At 38.4% G+C, this 17,936-nt stretch overlaps 1 protein-coding gene across 3 annotated transcripts in view; it reads left to right on the top strand.

The window, feature by feature from the left end:
- Positions 1-14,512, top strand: part of ldlrad4a (low density lipoprotein receptor class A domain containing 4a) — a 185,675-nt gene extending 171,163 nt beyond the window's left edge. For 2 of the 3 annotated variants that reach the window (XM_073821944.1, XM_073821946.1), the window contains 3 exons: positions 6,055-6,209; positions 8,672-8,725; positions 10,971-14,512. In XM_073821944.1, coding sequence (XP_073678045.1) covers positions 6,055-6,209; positions 8,672-8,725; positions 10,971-11,501 — 740 coding nt within the window. In that variant the 3' untranslated portion in view covers positions 11,502-14,512. The remainder of the gene's footprint in view (positions 1-6,054; positions 6,210-8,671; positions 8,726-10,970) is intronic. The other variant, XM_073821945.1, reaches the window with a different exon arrangement.
- The last annotated feature ends 3,424 nt before the right edge of the window (positions 14,513-17,936 follow it).

Raw genomic sequence — 17,936 nt, forward strand, 5'->3', positions numbered from 1 at the left:
TTTCTCTCAGTTTCCCCAAAACAGAAGAACAAGAAAATTCCACAATGCTTGATGCCTTTTTCTTTCTATTCGGTCCTTTCTGGATAGAGGAAGTCCCACACAGTTGTAGCCTGCAAATATTTACTGAAATAGCAAGACTTCGGTCTAGCGACCTTTCTGGCTTTCTTTCTTGCTTTCGTTATTTTGCCCCTTCCACAGCCTCTCATAAAGTGACTCATAGCATGTTGCTAGGGAATGTTCCAAAAACGGGCATTTACTGCAGCAGTGAGATGTGGTTCAGTCTTCCCATATGATTGTGTTTCTGGGTGAAACCTGCTGTCCCACAAGTCTCCATCCCACATGGGCGTCTGGCTTGTGCCCTTTCCTTTTGTCTGGCATTCTGATGGGACAACTCGGATAACACAGGAGGAGGGGGCAATGCGTCCCCTCTCAAGTTCCCATAATGCCTTTGTTGTCTGGTGCACGCAGTGACGTGGGTGAATGGATGGTTAACTAGATTAGGCCTTGTGCTTGATGAAGCAGTGGTATTGTGACTGGATATGTCCATCCCAGTTTTTTCATTTTTCTGAATGCCAACATGGGTGGCTGTATGTTCAGCTGTAAGTTTGTGCGTGGGATCTACTGGGGATGCTCACTTTTAGTGTTGTTTGTACTCCCTGCTACTAGGGCTGGGCGATATGGCTGAAAACTATATCACGATATCAGTGTTTCATATCGGTCGATATCGATAATTATTGATATTTTTATGACCCATTTAAAATAAGGACCAGGAGAAAAATATATTACACTCAAGCATTTTTATTTTAAACTTAACCTGCCTCTGATCATAATCCCCTCAGTTATTAAGACAGAAATGTCAACAACCATGGAAAACTCAAAAAATTAAAATGTAAACATAAGTCTAAAGTCACAATATACACTTAATTATCTCTTAATCCTCAATTCAAACCCCATTCATTGTCGATGAAGTGAATGGTTTAGCTAATGTATGGCCCAGAAGTATGGCTTTACCACAGGTCAGAGGTTGTTGCAAAGTACTTGGCTGATAATATTTATTTCTGCACAGATTGCTGGTTGCCAGTAGCCAACGTTACTTCTTTCCCGGTACTTTAGCCTATACTTTGTGTAATAACAAAAATATTTATTTAAGTGAAAAAAATAAGTCCAAAACTTTCAACATTTTGAACAATAGGGCCTTACAATCTTTTTTTTTTTTCAGAAATTATTTAAGAAAAATTATATTCAGTTAAAAAAAGGTTTAATAATAATAGTATTTTTTCAACAATGAAGTGGTGACTCTTTATTTTATTTTTTATCATATATATTGTTTTATGTAAATTATTTAAATGTGAACATATAAACACCTACATTATACTGTACAAAGTAATACAAGACTAATATTGTTCTGTTACATGTTAAACCGTACTTTTATTTTGACAGGTTGCCGTGAAGTTTCAGTGTGTAATACAGTATGAATGATGCTAGTTTCACTAATGAAACGGTAAAATTGACAAAAAGTGACACTCACAGCAGCTTTGGAGATGTATTTATTGGAGTTTGTCTGTTCATGTGAGATGCAAAGGCCAAACATTAGCGGGAGCGTCACGTGTGAAGTATGCGTGTAGTGAAACTAAAACGCGTCTCCTCCATTCATACATATAGAGGCAAACGGAACATACAGGATTCATATTGAAACGGTCTTTTGCATTTCAGTTTTCACAGACACTAGTCCATATCGCGATCTGAATTAATTAACAGACCAACTTTTGATTTATTGGTCCAAAAATCGACGAATTCCGCGGCATTCCGCCCTATAGTAAAGTCCGTTTTTATGAATGGAGTCCGCGATCCCGTCTGTGAGGGGACGTAAACGCGCGATCATGTAGAGACAGAAATCACATGCCGTCGTGTAAATAAGATAAATAACATAAGGCTATTTAGTTTGTTTAATACAACAACGTGGACCCGTTCTGTAGGAAAGATAACCTTAACTTCTATTGTGATCTGGCGCTATGAACTGAACGTTAAAGGGGGGCTGGGCGGGCCGACGAAGAATACAAAATATCGAACGTTTTATCGAACACATTTTTTATTGATATCGATCTCTTGTCTATCGCGATATATATCGTTATCGTTTTATCGCCCAGCCCTACCTGCTACACAAGCTGGCCCAAACTAGAGAGGACGCAAGGAAACTTTTAATGTTTTTCTCTCGTCCTCGCTGTCTTGCCATGCCGATGAAGTCACTTGGAAATTAGTCGTTCACTGCACACACGCTCTTTCCCTTGGAAATCTGTTGTGTAATGTGTGCTTTGGTATGAATTCAAAGCCCATTCTAAGAAGTTTCCCTCACTGCTGTGAGTTCAACTGTTGGCTCCCTCATGACATGATCTCCACGTACTGTGCCCGACTCCTTGAGAATAGTACTGTAATGGGGAGACATTTGGAGACGGAGCACAGATGGTTGGCAGTGAGCAGCAGTCCCCATTCTCCAGCCTCTCTCTCCCCCTCCTCCTCCTCCTCCTCCGTTTCTTTCCTCCCAGATCGTGAGAGCACAGCTGTTTTCCTTCTGTTATGAAACTGTGGAGAGGAGGAAACAGGAAATGGCTTCATGAAATATAGATCTGGAGGCCAGTCTTGGTTGTCTTTGCAGCTTGTGAGCACAGTATAAAAAAAAGAGCGAGAGAGAGGGGGAAAAAGTTTCGGATAGGCTTATGTAATGCCTCCTCCATTTCCTTCAGCTCACAAACAGAATGGCCTCCGTAGAAGAGAGCAGTCCCGCAGCTTCTAGCACAGCCCCGGCTTTCCAACCTGAGAGACGAGGTGACGACTGCTCGATCGACGCGTACCCGGTTCACCTCAGAGCCTGTTAGAGGCTCTGTGACAGGTGTTAGTGCATATCTACTCTTAGCTAACAACACAATGGAGCAGCATACGTAGCCGTAAGAGGATTGGGCTGTCTGATCTCATAGAGTCTGCATAAGGCTAACCCGAATTAGCCCAGCTGCCTCTTTCCCTCGCTGTTGTGCAGTTGTTGCCACATTATCGCAGCCTGTTTACATTTCTGCCCTGTCGCAAACAGGCTGACGACGGTTTGTTGTGTCTGCTCTGTCTGGGGTTTGTATATGTAATCATAACACATTAACAGATCTTCCGGGATGTCGTCACATCTGACTTAGATGCTTGAGCTCTCTGATTAGCACAGGGAAGGTTAAACAAGGCTCAAGGAATATGATTTTATATACTGTAGGGATAACGAGTATATGTAACTTGCGCTGATAGCGTAGTGATTAAAGGCAGCGCTGATGACTCACATATTCTGTTTCATTGGTATCTAAGTAGTAGCTATTTTGGCTAAAACAAATCAAGACCAGACACACCTGATACGCTCCTACTTTTGATGGACCCCAATGAGGATAGGCAGCAAATTTAATTTGAAAAATTAAAGCTGGTGTAGGTACATCAGGCTTCAGCCTTTTCTTTTACGCCCACCCTGACTAGATCATTTTACTGCATTAGATGTCATCACCTCTTGTCTGGGTCAGATCAGGCCTTTTCTAAGGAGGACAGAGTGAGTCTACTCTGATAAGATTAGCCTGACGGCTTAGAGAAAACTGTTCCAGTGTGTTACAGCAGCAGTGGACAGTCCTGGATAGAGGAATGGTGCTTGAGCAGTGTTTGGTACTCAAGTTGGCTGAGATTACAACCCTAGTGTCTCGGAGGTTGAGATGTGTCAGTTACATGTTCACCCCACCCAATCCCCCTCAATCTACCACCAGTTGTCTGTCTCTTGGAGTTGGTCCAGGCTGTAATCCGGTTAGGGGCAGCAGATTTGGGCCGTTTTATCTCCTGTGCTGGGTTAACTCCTGGGATGCGTCTGGTCTCTGGTCCTCTTCTCCAAGCCCTCAACAGATGGGGCCTTGTCTTGCAAGCACTCTCTCCAGAGGAGCCGTGGCAAAGAGCCAGCGCCAACGCAGCTTATTTAACAGTGTCACTACATGGCCCAACTGCATCCTGGGTACAGCCTTGTTCTTGTAGAGAGAAAGTGGCCATGATGGAAAGGTCAGAAATGAAAGTTAGAGACGGCGAACCTGAAGAAACAATTGGCTATCAGTAGAGATGAGTCAGGATGGTTGACTAGTCATCCAACAAGTCAATTATTGAGGTTGAATTAAATGGAAGTAGCAACAGATATTTTCTTAAGTATTGTGATGTTTATCTGAGTGTAACGGATTATCGAAAATTTTGGAGGTGTATCCAAAACAAAATGTGCAGAGGGCAAACGTGGAGCAACAAGGAGGTAAAGTGCCTTTTATGAGCTTGTGAGTTCGCAGGTGGTGAAAATAAAATCATATGTACATGCAACGATGAGTGCACTTAGTCCAGCAGATGGCATTTGGTGCATTCGAGCAGACCGATCAGTGATTGGGTACTTCAGTGTCATCAGTCAAACACAGATTTTGTTTGGGGTATTCGGTGAGTTCCGTCACAAAATGTAATTCAATCACTGATCAAACAGAATTGAACATATGCCTTTAGGTTCGGTATCTTTAGGTTCGCTGTGTGAATACTAAGTGGACCAGGACCAAATGTGTGTTTTCTTTTTTGGTCAAGAGAACCGAACTTCAAGTGTGAACACACCCTAAGTGGACTGCATGATGGGAGAAGTCCAGCATACATCCCCAGAGAGAAGTCTTTTGTTTTTGCCAGAAGAACTTTATGAGGTCAATTAGAATGCATTTGAAAAATAGATGCTGTCTTATAAAGGATGGATCTGAATTTGTAGCTTCTGGGAAAGGACCATCAAAGCACCCATTTCATTTAGATCTTCTTTCCTGCATAAAACAAAGTCCACTGTGTGTTGCTGATGTCATAGCAGTATGATTACCCTTAACGTTGTGTTAAGACAGCTGAAGGTGTTTACGTGAGGTTTTGCTTCAGGGTCGCAGCTTTGCAGCAGTTTTTCCATTGTCTCAAAACATCAACCTTCATGTGTCAGAGGGAATTGGTCTGAGATGCTGAGTGGGCACAGCAGTGATAACAAGTTTTCTCTGAATGTACGTGTGGCACATATCTGGATGGTTTTCATGTGACTAGAGAACAAGTCCATATTGACTGGGTCCATCTGCGTGTGAAAGTGTGTCAGCAGGGTGGGGTGTGTTCAAGGGTCGGCATGAGGTTGAAAAAGAGGTCTAGCCTGTTTGTTTTTCAAAATTGCTGAAACGATGATGAGTAGATCCTTTCAAAGAATGATGCTCCTCTAAGATGAGGAAGCATGATGAGATTAACATACAAATGAATTCCTTCCTTCGATAAAGTGAGGTCTACCCATCAGTTTTAGAAAATCTGAGCTGTGGCCAAGCAGTTAGTGCACATGCTTAGACATATTGAGCTGTGCTGCTCATGTGGGCAGTGCTTGTAAAACTTAAGCTTAAATAAATAATGCAAATTTCCAAAATGCTCTCTTTTCTTCATTCTAGACTTGATGTAGGTCAGAAAAGCCATTTGAAATGTCATGTTATCAAATTTTTGTGGATTAGTCTGTTGCGTCACTTTTTGAGTCTGCTTTTGGTCTGTTCCCCCAGCCAATCTCAAAACTCTCAGTTGTGTTCGCATTACTGCCCCCTGGTGGTAAAAATGAAGAATGTGATGGGCTTGCTATGCCATTACTCTAGCATCAGTCTAACTTTACACCGCCTCTCTGATCTGTTCTCAAAAGCTCACAAATCATTAACAGTTATCACTATTGCTATTTTTTATAAACCATAACCCCTAAAATGAATGCCTGATACTGTCTTGTACTGTTTATGCTGCAAACATGAATGATATCTATTCAAACGATGTGCATTTTTGAGGTTGGATGTAGTATTAATCTTTTTAGGCAATCAAGCTTATGATTTTCACATGGCGGACAATAAAACAAGCAATAAAAACCCTAGCAGTGAGGAAAACACCAGTCATTTTTATCGAAAATGTAGCAATGTTGTAACTTCAGCAGCTCTGTGAATGTGTGAAATGTGCTAATGATTTCCTCTCTGTTTTCTTGTCTTGCAGCTGAACTGGAGTTTGTTCAGATAATAATCATAATTGTGGTGATGACTGTAATGGTAGTTGTGATCATCTGTTTGCTGAACCACTATCGGCTGTCGGCCTGGGCCTTCCTCACACGCCACAGCCAGGCCCGTCAACGAGAGGAGGGCATGCAGCCGGTAAGTGTGTGTGTGTATGTGTGTGGGTGTTCGTTTGATTCTCCAGTCACCATGTGTGTCCTGTCTGTGTGCGCTCTGAGTGGGTGTAGAGTTCCTGTTCTTTTGTTTGATCACCATGTGTGTGACTTTGTGACCACGTTCATATGGGACTCAGCAATGTGCGTGCCAACTTCAGGGTCTTTGTGTTGGTACACCTGCACAAATGCATTATGAAGTTACTAGGGATGGGTCAGGATGCTTGACTGGCTCCATTAGTGAACCATTTAATATGCATTATAATCCACAGGTCTTTGTTTTCTGTGGACTATAGTAGTTTTGTGCTATAAAAGTTCAGGGCTCGGAATTGCAACCGTTTTGGTCGCATATGCTTCCAAAATTTAATCTGCGGGACCTCAAAATATATTTGGGAGCGCTTGTGCGAGTGCAAGAAATTGTTGTGGTACGACTTGTTTTGATTTCTTTACAAAACTTTTGCTAACTTAACTACTGCCCAGACAGATTTTTTCTCCACCAACCTCTGTTCCGGATTTGCACAAACTGCATTGCAATTAGGGGAGTGTGATATGACCATTTTTCATTGTGGACAATTAAGATGTCTCCACAATCTGCTATTGTACAATGCGGCATACATTCACATCAAATGATAACCTATCGGCAGAGTTCCTCTCACGCAGGGGCGTAATTTCCACTGGGGACACACTTTTCAAAATCCCGTTTTTAGTTAAATTAATGTCTTGTATAGTAGAATGCACTATTAGCACCGAGAGTTTAGTGCGATCATTTAAAACAACACCGAAAGTAAAACGCACACGCGCATTCAAAAGCAATTTTAATACCCATGTTTAGAGAGCGACTCCCCAATGTGCACAAAATTAGGCTACATAACATATCTAGGCTGTAGGCTATAAGGTTGTGTAGTTGTCTATAGCTCTGTATCATACTTGAAAAATTTGTTCTCTATTTGCACTTTGAATATTTGGGAGACCAGCCTACTTTGATTATGGCTGCATTTATTGTTTGCACTTACAACTAAGAAAGAACTGTGTCGTATTTTTTAAAAGTGCAGTGGTTGCCTCTAATTTAAATGGCTCTACCTGTAATAGAGAAAATAAACGTCTTGTTCATGTACTCATATTTTCATTTATTCTTGTCCCTTGCTTAAGGTGTAAAATAAATATTTAAAAAAAGGCTTTCAGAATCAGGCCATTTGCTTGTAAAACATCGGCAATCAGAATCGGACATGAAGAATCAAGATACTAAAGAAATGCCGGGACGAGTGCTGGCTGTTCTGCTCAATTGGCAGTTGTGACACTCCTTAATATTCATTTGGTGCTCCTAACTTTTTGAAGTTGGGTGCACCAGTTCTACCAAGTAAAAAAGTTAATTTCGAGTTCGAGGTTAGAGTTATCCATATTTCTATAAGAAACATATCTGATAGTGGGCTTGACGCTAAACCAACCTAAACATACAAGGTTTCTATAAGTCTAACTAGTCATTCTTAGTCATAGATCTTGGAAATATGTAGTTCCGCACATCCCTATGTTGATTTACGTCCTGTAGTTGAGAGCAGAGACCTGCTCGTCTAGACGGCAGTCCATTTCACCTCCCAGAACGAGAGAGAGGGTCATAAACAGATAGGAAGGTGAAGATGTGATTTAAGAACAGATGCAGAGCATGAAAGGAAATTCAGAAACAAGCTCGTAAATTTAGAGAACGGCAGTTTCTACAGCTGCATGTTTAGAGGCCACGAGACTAACCAGCGGTCTTGAATTAATAATGCATGGTATTAATGTATTCTCATATTTACTGCATGTGCTTTTAGATCAACTCTTCTTATGCCTCGAGCGAATTTTTCTACCTAAACTCAAAACTCTAACGGTGCGTTCACACTGGCACGTAGCGAGCGGGGCGAAGCGAGCGTTTTCAATTCATTCATGTGGAAGGTGAGCGTAAACGGTCGCGTGGTGCATTTTGGGATTGGAAGCGGCGCGGAGAAAGCGTTGAGAGCAGCTGAGAGCGTCAAAAGGTTGGGCATTTCTCAATTTAATGCAAATTTCGAGCGCAAAACGCCGGCGACAGCCAATCGCTGTGAAGAGTAGGCAAGGCAAGATTATGACGCGTGTTTCTGAAACTGGTGGATTACTGAGCTGAAAACACATATTATTGAAAAAGTCAAGCAAAAGTAAATGTACTTTGCATGTTGTTAGTATACCCTACAGTTTATTTTGCAAACCGCCGTTAAAATAAGACAATGGAACGTAAATAGGGTGTGAACATTGTTTTTCAGAGGCGTGCTCTGCCCTAAATTTGACACTCCCCAAAGCAGTGGCGTTGTAGCGTTGCCAGCGGCACTGAGCGCACATTTGACGCTGTAGTGTGAACGCACCGTAATGCATGAAGTTGATTTTATGTCTTGTTTTTAATGCATGACTCACATCGGCCTTCTCTCTTCTGTATCATAGGACGGCTGTGCATGGCCAACAGATAGTTTGGTGACGCAACAAGGAGCCACTGAGGTTAGTTAACTGACATGAGCTCTTATTCAACCTTTCTGCAAAATATTATTCATTGCTCTTATGGGTTAAGTTTATGGGTGGGCGGCATAGCTAAGAGCAAATAGCACAAAAATCACAGTATTTCAATGACAATCAATATATGTGAGCCTGGATCACAAAACCAGTCATAAGGGTCAATTTTTTGACACGGAAAGCTGAATGTTATGATAGGACAATACTTGGCTGAGCTACAACAATTTATAAATCTGGAATCTGAGGGTGCAAAAACAATTAAATATTGAGAAAATCACCTTTACAGTCCAAATGAAATTCTTAGTAATGCATATTGCTAATCAAAATTGAAATTGTGATATATTTACAGTAGGAAATTTACAAAATATCTTCATGGAACATGATCTTTACTTAATATCCTAATGATTTTTTAGCACAAACAATATATTTTGGCTGTTACTTCAAATATACACATGCAACTTAAGAGGTCCAGGGTCACATATTTCAACATTTATGCTCTGAAATGACTATATTTACACTAAATAAACACAACCTTTTTGCTACATACAATATAACAGTGCACATGTTTAAATATACTGTTCAAAGGTTTGGGGTTCAAAAGTTAATACTTTTGTTCAGCAAGGATGCATGAACTTTCTGTTGATCAAAGAATTGAGAAAAATGTATGGAATGGTTTCCACAAAAATATGAAGCATATATGAAACCATTTTCAACATTGATAATAATAATCGTGTTTCTTGAACAGCAAATCAGCATATTAGAATGATTTCTGAAGGATCATGTGGCAATGAATACTGGAGTAATGATGCTGAAAATTTTATTAAATTGTAATAATATTTCAAAATATTGCTGTTTTACTGTATTTTTGGACAAATAAATGCAGCCCTGAGGCACATAAGACACTTCTTCAATTTGTAACAACTTTTGAACAATATGTATATTGATAACCTTTTTGCTGGGCAACATAGCTAAGAACTAATAGCATGAAAATCACAATGTTTTTGCCTTTTCAAGGACAATTAATATATTTCAACATTTATGCTCTAAAATATATATTACACTATATATATTATACTAAATAAACACTATATATATTTACACTAAATAAACACTATTATATCCTTTTTATAATATACAACAGTATAACAGTGCATAGTCATAAAGAGTCATATTTACTGAATATACACTACCATTCAATGTTTTGGGTTCAAAAGTTATTAGTTTTATTGCTTTCAACTTTCTGTTCATCAAAGAATCCTGAAAAAAAATGTATTATGGTTTCCATATGAAGCAGCACAACTGTTTTCAACATTGATAATCAGTTTTGGGGAAAGTTATCTTTAAAAGTAATGCATTGCTCTCTAAAAAAGTAACTAATTACACTACTAAGTTACTTTTTAAATCTTGGCAGGGCTAGTGTTTTTTTAATATATATACATAAAAAGTTCTATTTTTGGCAAAAGCCCTTTCACACCAAAAGTAAAATGAATAAGCCTTAGGCTGAAGGAAATGTGATTCCAGGTCTGTACAGTAGAATGTACGATAAGAAAGTTCAACACTCTTCAGCATTAAAAAAATGAAGCAAAAATGTTAGTTTAATGTTAAACTATAGTAATTTTTGCTTATTAATATGGTTAAATTGGATCATCGAAGGTCAGCAGCAAAAACATTAGTTAATACAACGGGATTAAATACATAAAGCATATATGTGTTTTGTAATCTGTTTAATTATTGCAGGTTTGCGCCATATTCTAAGTTCGCCTCTGCACTTACTCCCGATTTCCCTCAGCATGAGACAGGAGAGCTGTCAATCAGTCAATAGTAAAACAAAGTAACTGGCGTGACTTATTTGAAAAAGAAACTCAGATATTTCCTTGTAAATTAAAAAGTAATGCGTTACTTTACTAGTTACTTGGAAAAAGTAATCTGATTACGTAACTTGCGTTACTTGTAATGTGTTACCCCAACATTGTTGATAGTAATAAAAAATGTTTCTTGTATTCAAATAAAAAACAGTTTTTCTAAATTGTAAAAATATTTCAAAATATTGCTGTTTTTACAGCATTTTTGTGATCAAATAAATGCAGCCACATAAGACACTTCTTCAAAAACATAACAGCTTATAAACAATTATTCAATTTAATTAACTAAATGTATTATTAGTCTGGCCAAGTGTTTGTATTCTTGGGTTAATTTCAAAATGTTTAATGAATGTTTTCTTCTCTGTGTTTAGGTGATGTATGGGCCACGGAGCGGAGAGCGCTTCAACCCGCCTTCATTTATGCAAAGGGACCGATTCAGCCGCTTCCAGCCCACCTACCCATACCTGCAGCAGGACATCCACTTGCCGCCCACCATCTGCCTGTCAGATGGCGAGGAGCTGCCGCCCTACAAGGGCCCGTGTACCCTGCAGCTCAGAGACCCCGAGCAGCAGCTCGAGCTCAGCCGCGCGTCGGTGCGCGCGCCCCCCAACCGAACCATTTTCGACAGCGACCTGATAGACGTTTACGTGCACGGAGGCGGCCCGCGGCCCCCGAGCAGCAACTCTGGCAAGAGTGCCTCGAACTCGCACGTGGAGGGGCCACCGCCCACCTATAGCGAGGTGATGGGTCAGACATACCCAGGCTCGGCCTCCTTCCTGCACCAGCACAGCAATAACGCACCACCCTCCAACCAGAGGACAGCCAGCCGCTCCGGTCAGCCTGGCGCAAGCACAACCCTGTTCGTCAAGGTTAAGGATAGCCGGCGCGACAAACCCGTGTGACTAGGACGCACCTGGAGAGGGCAGTAGAGAGTGTGTGCCGTCACCTGTGCTCTCCGGTACTTCCTCCTGGACCTAAAGGGGAGTGGCTGTTAGCGCACTCCCCTTGCACAATTTGAATCGAAAATTGAGGAACCAAGCTTACAAAGTTTATTTTTTTGTATTTTCCTTTTGTTTTTGCTAGAACTTCGGGGCCTTGTATGGATGTTTGGGCTCCTCGGCTAAATCTCTTTGTTTGTTTGGTTTTGTATGCTTTCCTGTATTTAAAGAACACGTGTGTTGGCACAGATTGTTTGCGTGAGAGACCACATAGGTCATAGGATTGAGAAATTTTCTATCTGTTTGTGCATTTCCAGGACTCGTGCACAAAAAAAAAACTCTTCACAACCAATCAAAATCCAAATTGAGTGCCATGAAAAAATCTTAAATCTTGGGGATGTGACTCACAACAGCTACGACGACAAAAAGTCTTTAAGTTGCGTTGCACTTATTCTTTAACAAGTAGAAACGGCTACCCTTAGTTACTTTTCATGTCAATCCACATGGTTCCTGGGATTTTTTTCTTCCTTTTTTACGTTTCGCGTTTCTCGTTTTCCTGAAATGGAGATGTAGAACTCTGATCCAGCCTAAAATCTCCACAACTGAACTGCATCATGGCACTTATTTAAAAAAAAAAAAAGAGCTGTTCAAAATTCCACATCACTTTTTCCACTGACCAAGCGAGAGATATTGGCATGGATATCTGCGGATGGAAGTCACGACACACGCGCCACTTTCATCCTGTCGAGTAGCACTTTAAACTTACGTCACTTCAGCATTGTCATGGGGTCCAAGTGCAAGGGAATCATGGGAACTGTAGTCTTATGCACATCCTGTCCCCTTCTGAATGAGTGTGTCATATCTCGTTTTCCACTAAGAAAGTATGCGTATAGTTTTTTCCAGTTATCCATACTATACTTTAGTTCACGATCATATACGGATCTCATATTTTATCCTCCTGGAACGCCGTTTTATTCCGAGGCAGCACAGGAACATGCTTTTATCTGTTATTCATCATCAGTATTTATTCTTTATCACTTGTACCAATCATGTTGAGGTACATCCCCTTTCTTTATTCATTTTAAGTCGTATTCAATCACATGGCACGCGTTTGGAATGCTTTCAGACATGTTGATTGTTTTTTTTGAGCTTTGTAAACCATCGTTCTTTGGCCTTCCCTTTAGAAAATCCCATAGAAAAACTATTTATTAGCTAGCTATTTATTAAAGTGACCATTTTGAGAAAACATTTAGTCGAAGTGGGTGGGAACATCACCCTTTCCCCACTAAGATAGCCTTTTGTATGACCTTTTTCCCAGTTGAATACCAAGACTCTCCTTTCGCCCATTCGCTTTGGCTTCGAAACTTTGGCCTCCCGTCATTGGCTCTGCTTCCCGTCACTCATTCTGACCGCGCAGTTTGGGTTCGTACTGTATTGCTGCTGCTGCTGCTGCTGCTACGCGCTGCTACCGCTACCGCTGCTGCTGTTGTTCGTTCGGTATGTAGGCCTATGTCCGCTTTCCCATTACTTTATATTCGCGTACCAACCGAGTGTTTTGGTTTTCTTCGTTACCATTAGCGTTTCCGCCGTCATAGCCGTGCTAGGAAAACGAATCCAAATGTGTTTTACGTTTGCAGCCGAGAGGTTTGCATGTTACTATTTACATGAGCAAATTCGGTGCCTAACAGTCATGTTTAAGCAGACATAGAAACCCACTTGCACTCAAAAGTCCCCACCTTTGTTGTGCCTCACTTCCTATGGTGCTTCTTTCAGTAGTCGGACTCTGTTTATTTGTACGGTGCTGTATATAACTTGAATATATTATGCACATATCCTACCCAATGGGTAGAAAACCACAAGAAAGCATTGTTAATACTGTAATATAATGTATAGATAATATTAAAAAGAAAACTTTAACACGGTGGCATCAAGTTTTGTGAATGCCTTCAATTGTGCTTTGTCTTTTTTGTAAAACAGAGTAAAGTTTGCAAAGAGAAATGCTACAGTATGGTCACATGAATACAAAAAGACTTCTTCTATTTTTTTTCCTATACAGTAAATGCAAATCTGTTATGTGATGAAACAAATATTCTGATTATAAGGCAGTTATATAAAGGATAACTAGCTGCTGCTTTTGTAACTTCCAGAGAAAGAATTATAAATGCCAGCGCTTGTCATTTTTATTTATTGAAGTTTATTTTGTGACTGCTAGCTGTTTGGACGTGTAATAACCACGCAGAATAATAACGTCTTTGTACCGCGACCAACTCTTGGGTTTAGTGGTTCATATAGCAGCTCAGGGTGAGGCTTTATCAGATCGGAAACGGACACCGTTCAGCTCTTTTGACGCACACAATCGACTTGTGTGGTATATAAAAGAGCATCAAATGAGGAAAATCCAGCCCATACCTGATCGTTACTGCATGTTCACGTTGTCATTTTCCTCGGCATAGCAGTTTGGTTCCGAGCTCTCCGTAAACAGGCGCTTGAATGAACTGAATGACTGACTGACTGAATGAAGACTTGTGTGGGTGAGTGAGTTCGGCATCTCCTTCTATGGATCTGGAGTTTCCCGCCAATCCACAGCAACGTTCTTCATCAACCTTGAGCGAGATCACGTCACGGGACTGTATGACCTATTGTGGACTACAAACTTTTTTGTTTTGTTTTTTTACAAGAAGAAACAGTTCAGTGAGCGAGGAACGCTGCTGTCCTTACGCCTTTTTTATTTTTATTGTTCTATTTAATTGTGATGTCAGCGGTTTTCAGTTTGAGGTCTGTTAATTGCAATACTTTTACAGGAAAAAGGTGACTTAAAAACCAACTGAAAAAAAGCATAAAAATAAACACAAGGAAAAAAAACAATAAAACTATTGCTCAAAGATACTGTTGTAGTCCCTCATGAAACGATTCCACGCTTGTTCTTTCGCTGTCATCAAATGGCTAGAGAGAGCAATTAAAGTTGAGGAAAAGAACCAGAGAATGAGTCTCTTTTGTGCTTTGTGTTTTGTCATTATGTTGTGCTCCCGATGAAAAATGAAAATACTACTAATTTTTGCTACCCTTATATTTCGATACTTTTTTTTCTACGCAGTTATTATTGAAATCTATATATAATGTCAGTTTTCACATTATATATTTAAGGTGAGCCACTGCAGGTGAATAGGGTAAAATAACATAGTTATGACCTTCCTTACCCAGTTGATTGATTACATTGATAATGGCGGACATTTTTTGTATTACTAATTTGCATGCATTTCTAGAACAACAATTTAAACACTGGATGAAGTCAGTTTCAAAATTCTTGTTTATTTATTTTTTGGACATATTAGAGTCAAAAGTTTTTACTGAGGGGATTTTGGGTATCTCATTTTGTCACTCCATAATTCAGAAAAATTTTAGAACAGACAGGAAACACTATATTTTTTTACCATTTTTTGAGAAATAAAATGTTGTATAAAATCAAGCTAATTACATATGAACAAATCCCTCTGTAAAAACCTTTAGGATATAGACAGGAATACAAATGTCAAGTTTGGTGTGTGTAAGTGCTGCTGAAGTGGGGATTTATGGCTCAGTGTAGGAGAAAAAACTCAATTTGAGAAAACAGGTTTTAAAAATATGGATTGTAATTGAAATCTATTGACACAAATAGATAAAGTGCTATAAAAGAAATACTTAACAGTGTCTTTTGGATGTTTTCTTTCCACTAGTCTAAAGCAAACATTTTTTGAAACACCAAAATCTCAAATTTGACAGGTGCATGAAAAAACAGCGTTTTTGCCTGCAGTGTCTCCCCTTAAATACAAAGTTTGCAGTTGATACATTTACATTTTGAATTTACTTTAGAGTAACATTTATGAGAGAGTATGAGATTCACTTGAGCGTAGGTAAGGCTTTGAATAGATATAAGATATTTTCTAGTATTAATCTCTGGTCCATATAAAACAATATAGCATTTTGTTTAACCCTCTGGTGTTGCTCTCAAGGTGGTCAACTCAAATGACATTTTTTTTTTCAACTTAAATGAAATTAAGGTAGTATAATTTTTAATTAGTGCTGTCAAACGATTAATCGTGATTAATCACATTCAAAATAAAAGTTTTGTTTACATAATATAGCGGGTAAAATATTAAACACGTCATTTTTCTCAGTAAATACATTTCCAAAGATGCTGTTGACTTGAAATTTTCACCAGATTTCGGTAACAACCCAAATAATCCATAAGCTACATACAAAGTAAATAAAACAAATAAGTTCATAAAATCACACCTTCGCCATACAGGAGGCATCATGAAGCTGTCATTACCAACAAAGGCTTTTGTACAAGGTATTAAATAAATTTCAGTAGTTCAATACTTTTCCCCGTGTCATTCCATTTTATTACACATAACTAATTTCTGAAATGATTTTTTTTTTTTTTTTTTTTGTATGTATGGATTGCTTGGGTTATCGCTATCTGTGAAATTTTCATGTTAACAGCACCTTTAGAAATATATTTACCCAGAAAAATGGTGACGTGTTCAATACTTATACAGTGCCCTCCACTAATATTGGCACCCTTGGCAAATAAGAGCAAAGGTGACTGTGGAAATAAATCTGCATTGTTTATCCTTTAGATCTTTAATTCGAAATATTCACAAAAGTCTAATCTTTCCTTGAAGTAAAACGATGGAAACTGAAGGGGAAATCTCATTATGAAATAAATGTTTTCTCCAAACTCATTAGACATTGTTGGAGAAAACTCAGAACTGTTATCTTGGGAAAAGGATGTTGCAATAATTGGGTGCCAATAATAGTGGCCAATGTGAATTGTTTTACTTTAATGACAGGTTAGAATTTTGTGGATTTTTTGAATGAAAGATCAAAACAATAAATTATGCAGATTTATTTTTTTACATCCACTTTTGCTCATTTTTACCAAGGGTGCCAATATTAGTGGAGGGCACTGTATGTGTGTACTGTGTATAGTTATTATGTATATATAAAAACATACACACACACACACACACACACACACACACACACACATATATATATATATAATTATGTGAATATAAATATGTAAATATTTATAAAATATTTACTGTATGTGTGTGTGTTTATATATTATATATATAATACATATATTATTTTGAATGAAATTAATTGCAATTAATTGTTTTGACAGCACTATTTTTAATATCATATATTTTTTAAAGTATTTTAAAGGTCCTAAATTCAATTAAATGTAATAGATCCATTTATTACCTGTTAATCACTTTTTGATCACAGACCTGAAAATGAATTGTACAACGTAAACTGATATAAATCTTGATTTTGTTGAAGCACAGACTTATGTTCGGTCTCTTTGCAAAGAAGACATGTTAAACAAATTTAAACAAAAAAAAAAGTCTCTACTCTACAGTTAGTTACTCTACAACTGCAATAAAACCAAAGCCATGAATCTAAAGTTGTATTCAAAATTGGAGGTTGATATATCACAAAAGCTAAGATTTTAGATTTGGGCTCATTTTTAACCACAAAAGTGTGACAATTTTTTTTCCTGGACAATTTAAACTTTTTGACATGTTTTGTCCATGTTTATTTTGTGTGTGTTCGCATAGCCAAGTACCAAAACCTTTACCAATTTTCATACCATTTTTTGAAAAAATAAATAAATCCAAACAACACCAGAGGGTTAAACAAAGTAGCTTTGTATTGGAAATGTACTCTTTTAAAGCAACTGAGCTGACCTACTATAAAAAAAAGTGAATAGCTGTTGGAAAGCAGCAAATGTGAATAGCAGGTGTAGCCATTTTGCCTGTAATTTAAATATTGCATGGTTGAAATCATGACTGTTCAGTCACGACTTCAATTTGAAGGCCAACCTGGAAAGCCACAGATCCTCCTATGTTTTTAATATCTGAAGGTTTGTGATTAACGTTAAAGAAACTTTCAGAATGATGTACATTTGAGTACATTTTAACATTAATTTAACTGTAAATAAGGTGTATTAACTCCCTCTACATAAGTACATATACATTTAGTCAAATGTTCATTTCTTTTCATGAAATAAACTTAAATAGAACTTAAATATTCTACAAATGTCTTAAATGTTCTACAAAATAGTCCTAATTCATTTTTTTATTTTGATATATTGCTGTTTTTAACAAAACAACAGTTAAAACCAATTATCAATTGCAAAAGGACTTTTTTTTTTGTAAAAATAATAAAAAGTACAGTTTGATGTGAATTTTCTGAGTTCACTAGCAATAAGTTAATTTTGGGCCAAATTTAGATCAAAGGAAGTAAATGGTACTTTTGGAACAAGATGAAGACTCCAGTCACATATACAGTGGGTACGGAAAGTATTCAGACCCCCTTAAATGTTTCACTCTTTGTTATATTGCAGCCATT

This window comes from Garra rufa, chromosome 17 (genome assembly GCF_049309525.1).
Source record: "Garra rufa chromosome 17, GarRuf1.0, whole genome shotgun sequence".
Lineage (NCBI taxonomy): Eukaryota > Metazoa > Chordata > Actinopteri > Cypriniformes > Cyprinidae > Garra > Garra rufa.